The sequence below is a fragment of the Erythrolamprus reginae genome, chromosome 1 (assembly GCF_031021105.1).
Source record: "Erythrolamprus reginae isolate rEryReg1 chromosome 1, rEryReg1.hap1, whole genome shotgun sequence".
In the NCBI taxonomy this organism is placed as follows: domain Eukaryota; kingdom Metazoa; phylum Chordata; class Lepidosauria; order Squamata; family Dipsadidae; genus Erythrolamprus; species Erythrolamprus reginae.
Genome location: NC_091950.1, coordinates 188806307 through 188820856, shown reverse-complemented (window position 1 = coordinate 188820856; position 14550 = coordinate 188806307). Strand labels below are relative to the sequence as shown.

Genomic DNA, 14550 nt, shown 5'->3' with positions numbered 1-14550 from the left:
TGTTGAGAATTATAAGAGCGATGAGTGCAAAGAAGAAAAATTGTGAAAGATCTGATTCATGAGTAGATGTAGATTGAGTTGCCTTGCCGCAGTGGTTAGAATGCAGTACTGCAGGCTATTTCTGCCGGCTGCCTGCAATTTGGCAATTTGAATCTCACAAGGCTCAAGGTTGACTCAACCTTCCATCCTTCTGAGGTCAGTAAAATGGGGACCCAGATTGTTAGGGGCAGTATGCTGATTCTGTAAACTACTTAAAGCAGTGGTTCTCAACCTTTCTAATGCCGCAACCCCTTAATATAGTTCCTCATGTTGTGGTGAACCCCAGCCATAAGTCTAGCGCCAATTATCCCAACAAAGCTTTAAGCTGATTGGCAGGAAGGCCAGAGGGACACACCCACTGTCTATGCCTGATTGTGGCCGGATTGTAAAAATATGTTGCAAAGTACCAGAATAGAAGCTTTAGTTCCTAACACCATGGGAAATTTGTCTTTTGCCATGGTCTTAGGCGACCCCTGTGAAATGGTCATTCGATCCCCAAAAAGGTCCCGACCCGCAGGTTGAGAACCACTGAGCATAGATTCTCAAACTATGGCCCACTGGCCACATGTGGTTGGCTGAAGCCATTAATCCAGCCCGCACAGGACTCTGCCCCACTCACATCACCCATCTTTTGGCTGAGCACAGGACTTTGCAAGCCCCACAAGCTGAAACTGAAAGGTGGGGAAGTTGAAAAATGGGACACACAGACATCTCATGAGGCCAAAAATGGGTGGAAAATGGCCTGTTTTTCATTTCCCTTTCATTTCTTCTTCCTCCAGAAGAGAGGGGGGGGGGGAGAGACAGAGAAAGAAAGAGAGAGAGGGTGAGACAGAAAGAGAGAGAGACAGAGACAGAGAGACAGAGAGACAGAGAGGGAAAGAAATTTCTCAAACTCCTTAACAAAACAACAACAGTTTTATACACTTTAATGCATATATTGAATGCCTCTGTATGCCAATGATGTGTTTCATCATAAAAGTTGTAGTTTACAAAGTGATGCACGCATAGATAATCCTGGTAATTTTGGCCAACGCCACGACTCATAGATATTTATAATCTCTCCATAAAAATGTGCAGTTGTCTTCACATAACATCCAAGGAGATTTAATGGATTGTTTTCTACTTTAGTAATGGTGGTAACAATCATTGGAAGTTCTTAGTCTGTGTGGAAGTCATAGCATATTATAGAAAGCTCTCCTTCCCTCCCTCCCAGATAATTCTTGTGCTACATCAGCCTTCACCTGTAGAAATGGCCAGTGTATTCCAACTCGGTGGCGATGTGATAAGCATAACGATTGCCTGGATAACAGTGATGAACTTCACTGCCCTACACAAGGCCCAGCGTCCTGTCCCACAAGCTTGTTCACCTGTGATAACGGCAAATGCATTCCCAAAATCTGGCTTTGTGATACTGATAATGATTGTGGTGACGGGTCAGATGAAAAGAACTGCAGTAAGTATAAGAAAGAGGTGGATTCCATAAGCTGTAGCCATGTAAATTTGTTTGTATTGTAAGTTGAAGAATTTTTACTCATTTTTTTTCCTATTTTCACTCATTCTCTATATTTAAACAAATACAATCCTTGTCATTACTACGGTATTCTATCCATTGGTTAATAACATTCTAAATTCCCCACAATGAAAAATCCAATTTATTGATTATATAATCTTATATAAAGACCTTGTAGTAATATTAATTATTAAAATATTATATCATTCCAAGAGCATCAATAATCAACAAATCCTTTCAATATTACATCAAGTTTGTAAATTATACAAATCTTATATCAAACAAATCTTATAGAGGAAGGTGATAAATGTTCAAATTATGTGTTTTTCTAATAGTTGACCTACTTTGTCAGCATCAATATTTAATTCAATTTATTCAAAATTTAATTTAATGCAACCAATCTAATGTAACACTATTAACCTATAGGAAAACCCTTTAAACTAAATAATCATATTGATGAATTAAACACAACTTAATACACAATTAGTATTATTATCACAATTAAATGTAATAAAGTAAGTCTCAGAATCCTTAGCGATACAGCCTATGGCCAGGGATTTTTAGGTCTTAAACAAGTAGAGAGCACAATTTTTCTCTAGAACATTTGGGAAAAAAAGTGATAATTTGTGTGTAGGTTTCTGGGTATTGCTGAGTCCATACATGAAAGATATTGTATTAAATTGGACTTTTTTTCCTTTTTAAAAAAAAATGTGTTTGTAGCCTTCATAGATGCATGTGAACTCGGTCAGTTTCAGTGTCCTGATCACAGGTGCATTGACCCATCTTATGTTTGTGATGGAGATCAGGATTGTGTAGATGGAGCAGATGAACGTGATTGCAGTTAAGTATCAGATCAGTTGTTTCCTAATTTTTTCAAGTTATGCGGATTCAATATTATCAGTGTAAACAATAAACTTGTAAGAGCTTAACAGATAAGACTAAATCCTCTAAGATCAAATATTTGTTCAATCATTGGAACTTCTCCATGCTGTCTTCCCTTGTCTCTGCAGTGTTTAGATATATTAAGTCTGCACTAAGACAATAAACCTTGTTTTTTAAAAAATTATTGCTGCATTCCTTTACTCTCCAAAGTCAGAAAAGTTATTGTGCCCTGTTTGGTGTCAAAAAGATTGAAAGGGAAATGTTCAGAATTCTCCTAATTCTGGATAAGAGTAAAAAGCATTGCCTTCCAGTCTCCAGTTTAGTTTAAAAGATTTTGGGATTCATTAGATACTCCAAAGATATTTTTTTTAAATTGTACAGTTGGGTTGCTATCACATGGTAATGAAATTACCCTCAATACGTGTGAGAGCTCTTTAGAAGGTCTTGAACTTCAGATGCAGTGATTCAACTATGCAGCTTCTTTCTTTAGATACAAAGAAAGAAAGAGATTTCTTTGTCCTGTTTCTTATTGTGTTCTCACTCTGTAGTATACAATAGCAACTTGCTTAAAATTCTTATTGTCCTTTTCTATTTTACTGTAGTCTACAACTGTAGTTCTACTGAGTTTAAGTGTGCAAGTGGGAACCAGTGTATTAGGAACTATTACCGGTGCGATGGTGTTTTTGACTGCACCGATCATTCTGATGAGGCTGGTTGTGGTAAGTATAAACAAATCCATTTCTGTATTATTAATGAAGTGAACTTTACGGGAAAAAAAGGGTTGAAAACACCTGCTCCAGCCAAGAGGAAATAGTGGCAATACCTGATATTTATGCACCATAATGTAATCTTCTTAGTGACAACATGACATGGGATTAGTGGTTATGCATCTTCTGAGAAATACAGGTGCCGGTGCCTGGAGGCTGTTGGGGCCTGGATGGGTGTCAACAAACTCAAACTCAACCCAGACAAGACGGAGTGGCTGTGGGTCTTGCCTCCCAAGAAGGACAATTCCATCTGTCCGTCCATTACCCTGGGGGGGGGGAACTATTGACCCCCTCAGAGAGGGTCCGCAACTTGGGCGTCCTCCTTGATCCACAGCTGACATTGGAACATCATCTTTCGGCTGTGGCGAGGAGGGTGTTTGCCCAGGTTCGCTGGTGCACCAGTTGTGGCCCTATTTGGACAGGGAGTCATTGCTCACAGTTACTCATGCCCTCGTCACCTCGAGGTTCGATTACTGCAACGCTCTCTACATGGGGCTACCTTTGAAAAGTGTTCGGAAACTTCAGATCGTGCAGAATGTGGCCACGAGAGCCATCGTGGGGCTTCCTAGATTCGCCCACGTTTCTGCAACACTCCGCGGCCTGCACTGGCTGCCGATTGGTTTCCGGTCACAATTCAAAGTGTTGATAATGACCTTTAAATCCCTACATGGCATTGGGCCAGAATACATCCGGAACCACCTTCTACCGCACGAATCCCAGCGGCCGATAAGGTCCCACAATGTCGTTTGGTGGGCCCCAGGGGAAGAGCCTTCTCTGTGGTGGCCCCGGTCCTCTGGAATCAACTCACCCCAGAGATTAGAACGGTCCCCACCCTCCTTGTCTTTCGCAAATTACTCAAGACCCACCTTTGTCGCCAGGCATGGGGGAGTTAGGATATTCCTTCCCCTGGGCCATTACAAGTTATGTATGGTGTGTTTGTGTGTATGTTTGGTTTTTTATAATAAGGGTTTGTAGTTGTTTTATTAAATTGGATTGTTACATGTTGGTTTATTTATCATTGTGGTTAGCCGCCCCGAGTCTGCGGAGAGGGGCGGCATACAAATCCAATAAATAAATAAATAAATAAATAAATAAATAAATAATAATAATAATAATAATAATAATAATAATAATAATTTATAGTTTTAGAAACAAGTATAATTTAGATGTAATGCCTTTTATGAGAATTTTTCCCACCAATTTAAATGGAATGCACATTAGATTCTAAAAATAAAGATTAACTACACTGAAAATAATGCCAGTAGGAGAGAGATACATTTGAGTAAATAAAAATAGTTAATTACAATAAAGCATAGGTAGTATAATCATTATTTCAATATACCTAATGATCATATACTGCCAATGTGCATTTTAATATATCCAGGCATTTCTTTCTTAAAACTGCAAAAAAAATATTAGGTTACATTTTTCTCAAAAGTATGTCATGTCTCTTGCTGCACATTGCATCCATAAATTTTCTCAAGTAGAAATATCCTCTCTGAATAATAACCTTTTGCACATGCATTAAAAAAAGAAGCAGTAATTCATATGAGAAATAGCAATCGTCCTTAGACTTATATATCTCTTCATAGTGTTTTTTACACCCCTCTCTAAGCGGTTTACAGAGTCAGCCTATTGCCTCCAACAATCTAGGTCAGTGATGCAGAACCTTTTTTGTCTCGGGTGCCAAAAGAGTGTGCACGCATGCGATAGCACACCCATAATGCCATGCCCTGTCCCATTGCATATGCACAACCCAATGTTGCCCCTCCGCACATAACCCCTTCCATGCATGCCTACAGGCCTCACTGAAGCCTCCAGACTTCCAGTAGACCAATTGGGCTGTTTTTCTCTCTCCCCAGGGTTCAAGAAAGCCTCCTAAGACTTGGGGATGGTGAAAAATGGCCCAACGGCCCAATCAGAAGTTCATTTCTGAACTTCTTGTTTCCTTGTTTTTTGCCGTCCCCAGGGTTCAGGAGGCTTTCCTGAAACCTGGGTAGAGTGAAAACAGACAAAAAGAAGGCCAAAAATCATCTGGCCATTGCACACATGTGTGCTGGAGCTCATATACAGGGTGCATTCCGAAAGTAATGCAATTATTTTTTTAAAAATAATTTATTGAACAGATTTGCACAAACACTTAAAATTCTTCGAAGTACTGTCCTTGGGCCTCTACACATTTTTTCCAGCGACTCTGCCATGACCGGTACGCGCCCTGAAAGGCATCTTTGGGGACTTCTCGCCAGGTCTTCGTCACGGCTGATTGGATCTATTGACAAAAAATGCGCCTTGCCACAACACGTTACGAGTCCACGAGTTCCTGGCTAAACACCAGGTGCCAACACTGTCCCCCCCATAGTCTTGACATTGCCCAGCAGACTTCTTTTTGTTCCCAGCCCTGAAAAGAAACCGTTTTTCATCCATAGAAGAATTTTAAGTGTTTGTGCAAATCTGTTCAATAAATTACTTTTAAAAAATTGCATTACTTTTGGAACGCACCTTGTAGGATAACACTTCGTGTACCATCAGATATGGTTCTGCATGCCACCTGTTGCATGCGTGCCATAGGTTCACCATAACTGATCTAGGTCTTAAATAATTAATGATCATGCCATTCAAAGCATATTGCTTGTTTATCTGCCCAGTAATTAAAGTCTTTTCAATATTGATTTCAGAATGCAGGTACATACACATAAATATACACACAGCAAGAGGGAGGGAGGGAGAGAAGACTTGCAAACAACACACACACACACACACACACACACACAGACGAAAGAGAGAGAGAGACACACAGAGACAGAGATACACAAGAGAGACAGATAGAGGCAGCTATTAAAAGTATAAACTACAGTTTGCCTCCTTCTCCTGAAACCTCTTTGTATGCTTTCCACATCTGTTCAAAAGGATTGAAAGATCCTTTTGATCTTTCCACTGGAGAAGGGCGGATTCTAAATGTGAATAAATAAATAAGTAAGTAAGTAAGTAAGTAAGGGGAAGGCACTTGGGAGAGAGCAAGTATCCTCAGCAAGCAGCAGATATTCTTATCCAATTGGATGTAGTCTTGTACTATACCATGGAATGATTATACCATTCAGTAAATTACTGGGTAAGTTTTATATTTAAAAATAGAGTCCAGTTCTTTGAAGAGTTCAACTCATACAAAGATTTTCTAAATGCTATTTGTTGAAATTTAACACCCCCCCCCCCCAATAATTTTTGCTTTACTACATGTACAGAGGAGCCTTATTGTTAAACCTCCAGGTAAACCACACAATTTGTTGTTTGCTTTTTGCCTTGATGGGGGTCAACGGTTTATTTTATTTATTTTTTTATTTTGTCCAATACACAATAATATACAATGAAGCTTATAGAGATATAGTAGAGAAGATATTTGAGATATAGGAGAGACTATAGGACAGGGGACGGAAGGCACTCTAGTGCACTTATATACGCCCCTTATTATTTATTAGCAGTATCGCTTTTGTGATTCTTAAAGATCAAGAATTATATTGTCTGGTTACCTTTGATTTGTTTGCTGAGGACGAAGGATGGTTGACTAATACAATCAGAATAATCTCTGCATCCTTTATGTGACTTCCAGCTACAAGACCTCCGGGGATGTGCCACCAGACTGAATTCCAGTGTCAATCAGATGGCAACTGTATCCCAGCTACTTGGGAATGTGATGGTCACCCAGATTGTGTGGATGGCTCTGATGAACATCACAGATGTCCACCTAGGACGTGTTCCCCTTCTTTTTTTCGCTGTGATAATGGAAACTGCATCTTTCAAGCTTGGGTCTGTGATGGTGACAATGATTGCCGGGATAGGAGTGATGAGAGGGACTGTCCAACCCAGCCTTTCCGGTGCCCCAGCTGGCAGTGGCAATGCCCAGGTCACAGTATATGTGTAAATCTCAGTAAAGTATGTGACAATCTTGCTGATTGCCCTAATGGAGCTGATGAATCACCCCTGTGCAGTAAGTATATATTTAACGTACAGTTCAAAGAAAGCCTTCACAACCTATCTGACAAAGTCATTGCTTCACCTCATAGGTTCATGGTAAAAATGCAAAAAGAAAACTATATTGTATGCAGTTCTGACTTCTCAGAGAAAGGCTGGGATTATAGTGATAAAAATATTATTTTGCATGAGACCATTCCTCATTTTTATTCTCTCACTAAATCCATGAGGTAGGGGAAGCTGAGATAAAGGGTCTGGCCCAGAGGACCTTCTGAATTGTGTAGTTGGACTTGAATCCAAATGTCCCTGGTTTCAGCCCAACAATCTTCATGACTACATCAAATTGAAAAAAAAATGCATATAGTTTTCTGATTGCTGGAAATAGATTTTTTAAAAGATTGCAGCTATTTTGGGCTGAGTGTTCAGTTGCTAACTTGCTGCGAATGTTTGAGTGTGCTTTTTATGAATGCGTTTTTTCCTTAGGACACTTAAACTTCAATATGTTTCACTTCAGGCTTTTCTATTTGTTTCTTTAAAACATGCTATATTTATAATCTAAGACTGGGACTTAATCAGTAGTCGCTTTTAATTGAAATCAAATTTAAACCAATCTTTAATATTTCCTTTAATAATTTCTAACTTTTATCTGATTTTAATCTCAATACTTGCAAATGGCAGAAGTAGCATTGGTATTGATTACTGACAATGTTGATTTAAACTTAACTCTAACTTCTTTCTTTCTTTCCTTCCTTGTTTCTAACCAATCAATGCACAATCTCAGATGAGCCTCAGCCAGGTATGACACCAAATCGTATTAGATTCACAGCTTCATAGATTCAGATTGCATGTTTTAAATGAATGATTGTTTATAAAAACAGGGACATTTGCTATGATTGAGATTGTTCTTTCAGAATTGATATTTGAGTGTAAGAACTCTACTAGACCAGAGCAACAGCTCACCAAAACCAACTTTTTGTGTCTCCCTTGACCTACGCTTAAGAAATCCTCATGAAAAGACATGAGCATAGTAAAATGGTTTACTTGTGTTCCCTGTTCTCTGACTTATTTATTAGATAGTCATTTCAGTGGGAAAGGACCCCTTTCTTAATCAGCCATAATACTCTTTGTTAACTCAACCAATCGTCTTTTCAGATAAAAGTCAACTCATCCTCCTTGTATGTCACGTTCTTTGACATCTCTTAATCCAAATGTAATTCCTTTTTAAAAGCACAGTTATTTATTAAGAAGAATGGGATGGCTTTCCACGAATTTCAGCAACTGAATCATTTCCCACCTGCAACCAATACATTCCAAAGTACATTAGGATGGAATTTCCCTTATTTTCATTGGTTGTCATTCTGCAAACCAGTGAATTGTGTGTCTTGCTGTTCTTCATAAAGGAGCTTGCATATGGTCATTTATTAAATCATGTCTTGAAATCTTATCAGTCTGGGAGCCAAACATGACTATGATCCAGATTTTTTCTTCTTCCTCCGAGCAAATTCCTGCAGGTGCAGGGTCTGCTTTTTGGATCATTGAATTCCGCTTTGCATGGTCAGCTGTGTTTTCAGGACAAAGGCCCACAGTTTGCATATCTTTGTTGATGGTATCTTGCCATCTCTGTTATGTATGCCTGCGAGGTTGCTGGCCATTGACTTCTAGTTGGTAGGCAGTCTTGGCCTCGTAGAGTTAGCCTTCTCTCATCTTCTCTATAATTGGTGCCACACCAAAATGTTGTTGAATTTGTGATGTGGTCAAGAAAGGAGGTGCCTGCTATCCAACAGAGCACCCACATTTTCATGGCACGGAGATAGCTTTCGGTCCCTGTTGTTGCTGCCCAGCATTCAGTGCCATACATTGTAACAGGGTGGATTTACAAGAATTATCTTGTAAATTTAAATTTAATGATTTAACTATGATCCAGAGATGCCTCTACAAAATTTTAATCCGTTTCTATGCATACGTAGGAAACCAGTTGTTTCATTCCAGATGTATCTTGTTCTCATATTCCAAGCACCCCCAATATTTGGAGAAAGGAGAGAGCATATGTCCTTCTTTCCATTTAGGAGGCACCCCAGTATTAATGAATAGGCTTTGCACGGCTGTGGTTTTGAAGATCTGTAAACAGCATGCCCCTGACTATAAAAATGTTGCTTCGGACTGTCAGTTAACATTGCCTGTCTGAGAAGGACAGCTTCAATCAAATCTGTCACTTAAAAGCCTCAAACCAACTTTCTATCTTCAAGATGACATGATTCAATGATGAAACTAGACAGATTCTGTGTTGGAAGGATCTCCTCCTTCTTCAAACTCAAATACTGAATTTCTCAGGTCATTTTGCCACAGAGTGTAATGACTTTAATCCATGGGTGCCCAGATGTGCAGTGATATATCCCATGGCTTCTGTCTATACACCACTTTATATTTCTTGTTCAAATTTAAATTGTTCTGAGTAAATGAAAAAAAACAACAACCCCAGAGTGCTGTCGAAGGTCAAAGTCTATAGAGGTTCTCAGTCCATCTAGGTCATGGTTGTCCCAAAGGTGCTTTCAAAAAGACAACTACACTTTCTTGATTTTTCTTGTTAATGAATGACTGACTGACTGACTGCAAACAGTATAAATCTTTTTCATTCCTCTCCAGTTAGTTAGAACTGAAGAAGCTTCTTTGATGAGAAGTAAGAACTGAAAGTTTTCAAGCAAAATAAAGTTTAATTGCCTTTTTGAAAGCACCTTTAAAGGTCCAACTTAATTTTTTAAAAATAGTCTTTATTAATTTTCCAACATTAAAAAATACAAAATACAAATACAAAAAACCCCCAAGACAGAGAAAAAAAAGTAATAAGACAAAAATCATTTTGAAACAAATACAGAACACGTACAAACATTAAGAACACTATACAATATATTTTACAATATTTCATGTCAAAATACTACTTTCCTACTTCACCATTTAAGTTGGTACATGTTTTTTGCCATTAGTAATTTAACCTATAGTTTCATATATACATGAATATTTTATAATTAAGGTTATCGCATTTTCTGCTTCTTAATTTGATTCCCAAATTCTAGCCAATTGTAAAATCTATTCCAAATTCTACAATAGTGCAATTCCTCTTGAAGATGTTAATGACTGACTATGGCAAACAGTATAAGTCTTTTCCATTCCTTTCTAGTTAGTTAGCACTGAAGAAGTTTCTTGGATGAGAAGTGAGAACTGAACATTTTCAAGTAAAATAAAGTTCAGTTGCCCTTTTGAAAGCAACGTTTTGAAGGTCCAACTTTAAATAGTATCTTTGCTTGTGAGGCTTCATTAGATCCCAAAGCGATTCTAAGGAAATTACAGCTATTGGTAGTCCGATGCTTTGTTGAGGAGGCTGTCCTTCTCTCCAGCATGATCCCTGACCCCAAAATTGAGAGCAAAATAAAGTACTCTAAAGAAATAGAGAGTATTGCTACAGGGAATAGGGGACACAAGATATCAGTTTGCCTTATGCTCGATGGTCATTTCATGACTGGTTAATAATGTGTCTTAAAAATTCAAAAGATGCCCACTAACTAAACAAGTCTGGGGGTTCTACTTTCATGTAAAGTGCAGAATACTGCAGCCTGGCCTTCCTATTCTAGCCATGGTCACATAAGCTAAGGAGAGGCAAAAGGGAGCTAAAATTATCCAAGGTTTCTTTGCGTTCACCTTTGTTGCGGAACGATTTCTTGACTTTGCCTTTAAAAGCCCAATCTTAAATGCTGTTTTCTTTTGACTTATGTGGTTGTGTAATTAGGCTAGAATTACTGTAACTGCTAATTTTGTGATTAAGTCATCGCTTTTTTTAAAAACTAGAATGCAAGGGAAGACTAACTTGCCTTCTCTGTTTACAGTGCTTCAAACAACTGTTTTGTTTTGCTGTTATTAAGGCCAAAGGGCATTAAATAGAGCTGAGCATCCTCTGACTATTCATTGGGAAGACACAAAAACATCAGCCATCAGTCACCCTTGGCTGTTTTTCCCTTGCCACATTGCTTTTTTGCAGCGAGGAAAAGAAAAGGAAAGCAAACAAAACAGAAAAGGGCAGTCATTGCGCAACAAAGTGGCGAAGCAGCTCCTTGGGGCAGTTGGATAAAGATATGACTCATGGCAAGGGTGCTGTATTGCCTTACCTATAGAGGGAAGAGGGCTTCCTGCAAGGCAGGATGAAGTGGGAGCTCCCATCAATGTGGAAAGACTCCCCTCCAGCTCTAGAGCAAGACTGCACAATGACCATCATAGAATGTTCTATCTACTAAAGACTCACCCCTGTTTCATGGCCATAGGGTATAGAGCATCAATCTTGAATGGGTGCAGCAGTAGCATGCGCTGGGGTGGGTTCTGGCTTACCTCACTGCTGGTTTGCTTCCTGATGCGCTATGCGGGTATACCGCGCATGCACAGTGCTGAAAAATCCAGCTTCTGTGCATGCGCAGAAGCAAAAACCAAGAGAAGAGAGCCAGTTGATGCGTGTGTCCAGCCAAACATTGCTGCCAGTTCAGCAAGCAGGGGGAAACTCCTGCTACTGGTTCTATAGAACCAGTCCGAACTGGAAGGAACCCATAACTGATCCCTAGGATGGCAATTCAAAATTCAAGTCATGAATTAAGGACAGGTGACCTATGTTCATATCACTCTCTCCCATTTATTTACAGACCAGGAGACCTGCTTGGATAATAATGCAGGCTGCACGCATGGATGCATTCAAGGCCCTTTTGGAGCCCAGTGCTCCTGCCCTTTCGGCTACCAACTCGCCAATGATTCAAAAACATGCGAAGACATTAATGAATGTGACTCGCCTGGATTTTGTAGCCAACACTGCCACAATGAAAGGGGATCATTCCGGTGTTACTGTGATGATGGCTACATCTTAGAATCCAATGGGAAGACGTGCAAAGTAACAGGTGAGGGATACCCTAATTATAAAGTGATAGGAACAAATGCATAATCACAGCCTGGCTATTCTTACCCTGGTGAGAAGCTTAAACAATTGTCCACTCATTTGAAGATAGGCCACTAGCACTAGGATATTCATAAGGCAGATTATAATTACAGTCACATTTACAAATTTGATTACACCAGATGTTATTGCACAGAGAATTATTTAAAGATATGTTCGAAATGTCCAGTTGCTAAAAATTAACATAATCAGTGTCATATGTAAGTAAGTATTTTTGCTTCAGGGAATCTTACGTACAATGGGCCCTGGAGCTTTTCCGGCTCAGGTGACATAGAACAATTGAACAAAATATTTACATATTCTATTGTAGAACATGAAAGACTGACTTAGACTGAGTTGGCCTAATAATCCATCTAGCTCAAATCCACAGCGATTGGCAGTTCTTTAGATTTCACAGCTTGGAAGTGCCAGGTTTAAATCTGAAATTATTGTCATGCAGGCTGTATTTAGCCCTCCCTATATTGATGGTCCCCAACCTTTTGGGCATCAGGGATTGGTTCTGAGGAGAAAGGCTTTTCCATGGACTGGAAACAGCATGGTTTTGCTTGCAACCCGCAGATGGGACTTTGTTTGTTTGCAAGGCCTAGTTTCTGCATGCTGTGGACTGGTGCCAGTCCATGAACCAGGGTTTGGGGACTCCTGCCATTTAGCACCAGAAAATTATGGCTTTTAAAAATACTATCTATTAAATACTGTGTATTTAATGCATGTACTGCCACTCCTAGTCCTCAGAGAGGGACGGCATACAAATCTAATGAATAAATTATTAATTATTATTATTATTATTAATAGTATATATTATATATGCTTTTGTGAAATGGAATGCCCTCTAGATGTTGATAGTTTAAAGGTTTGTTTTTAATTGCCTGTTTTTGCAGAATCTGGGAATCTTCTCCTGATGGTGGCCAGCCGTAACCAAATTGTTGTTAATAACATAACTTCCCAGGGACAGCGCATTTTTTCCTTGATTCGAGATGGAAGGAACATTGTAGCTCTTGATTTTGATTCAGTGACGGATAGAATCTTTTGGTCTGATGTCAGCCAAGACAAGATTTGGAGTGCTTACCAGAATGGAACAGACCGAAAAGTAGTAAGTCTCTTGCTGATTTAAGACAGTGATTGCACTTCCAAATTTTATGGAGCTCTAAGTGCATCCAGGGATACATGCATATTACTCTGTAAATAAATACATGTAGAACACACACTATAGTCTTAGTAAGCAATCCCTGTTTTCTGAAAATAGGTTGATTTTGTTTATAAATATTCATTTTAGACTAAGAATTAAAATTTTCTCCCCAGTGAATTGATAATTTTTTAGGGAGATTAGAGAATTTCATTTTAGTTAGTCTTGCCACAGAGGAGTAGCAGATAAATAATACATGTTCTCATCTTTTATAAAATGTAAACTAACTTGAATCCTTTCCAGTAACAAAACATTACAAGGAACTAATATAATGGTTTTCCATTACTTTGCTCAGGTATTTGACAGTGGAGTCACAGTTACGGAAAGCATTGCAGTGGATTGGATAGGCCGCAATCTTTACTGGACAGACTATGTCTTGGAAACAATTGAAGTCTCCAGACTTGATGGAAGCCATAGGACTGTTCTGATCAGTGAAAATGTGACAAATCCAAGAGGTCTAGTCTTAGATCCCAGAACTGAGTAAGATTTTTAAACATTGGCTTTGAGCATACATCACCTTGTAATTGTTGTCATGTATTTTGTAGTGATATGCAATAAGAAAGAATTTTGTTCAGTGGCCCTCTGGAATGGGCATTATAGCCCATTAGTTTATGAAACTAAAAGAACTTTAGGATTGTTGTAACATTATTGTAGGCATTTATGTTGTCAAATCATGTCATAATTGATTGCATGTCATAAATTTGTGGAACATCAGAGTGCATTTGGATGCCACCAATTGTCTTATGAGTTGTAGCAAAAATCTGATGCACACTTAAATTAATAATAGCAAATTACGGAATCACACCTAATTTGAGAATGTGAAGTTCCACTTATACCACCTGGCCTCCTTAAATCTACTCCATTGTAAAGCAGTGTTTTATACAAATTGAGAATGTTTTGCTAGTTGTAAACTTTTGTAGTTCAATATGTTGTAGCAGCATTATTATTTCCATGTTGCAGAGAGGGGACTAAATCTAAAGGCCAAGTTTGATTTAGTGGTTGAAGACACCAAATTAGAAAGCTAGATACTCTTGAGTTCTAGTTCCACCTTAGTCATGAAAGCTAGTTGGGTGACCCTGTGTCAGACCTATTCCTGAAGGCCAGTCATGGGAGAAGGATAAATTTGATAGATTTGAAGTGGATATAAAATTTGCAATGATATGTCATAAGAGAAATATATCATAAGAACTAATATAAAGAGAAGCTTAAGACATTTCTA

The 14550-nt window shown here is 38.8% G+C and overlaps 1 protein-coding gene across 2 annotated transcripts in view; it reads left to right on the top strand.

The window, feature by feature from the left end:
- Window positions 1-14550, top strand: part of LRP2 (LDL receptor related protein 2) — a 179721-nt gene that overhangs the window by 75543 nt on the left and 89628 nt on the right. For both annotated transcript variants that reach the window (XM_070731728.1, XM_070731727.1), the window contains exons 22-28: window positions 1253-1492; window positions 2270-2389; window positions 3034-3150; window positions 6803-7180; window positions 11844-12092; window positions 13027-13238; window positions 13627-13811. In XM_070731728.1, coding sequence (XP_070587829.1) covers window positions 1253-1492; window positions 2270-2389; window positions 3034-3150; window positions 6803-7180; window positions 11844-12092; window positions 13027-13238; window positions 13627-13811 — 1501 coding nt within the window. The remainder of the gene's footprint in view (window positions 1-1252; window positions 1493-2269; window positions 2390-3033; window positions 3151-6802; window positions 7181-11843; window positions 12093-13026; window positions 13239-13626; window positions 13812-14550) is intronic.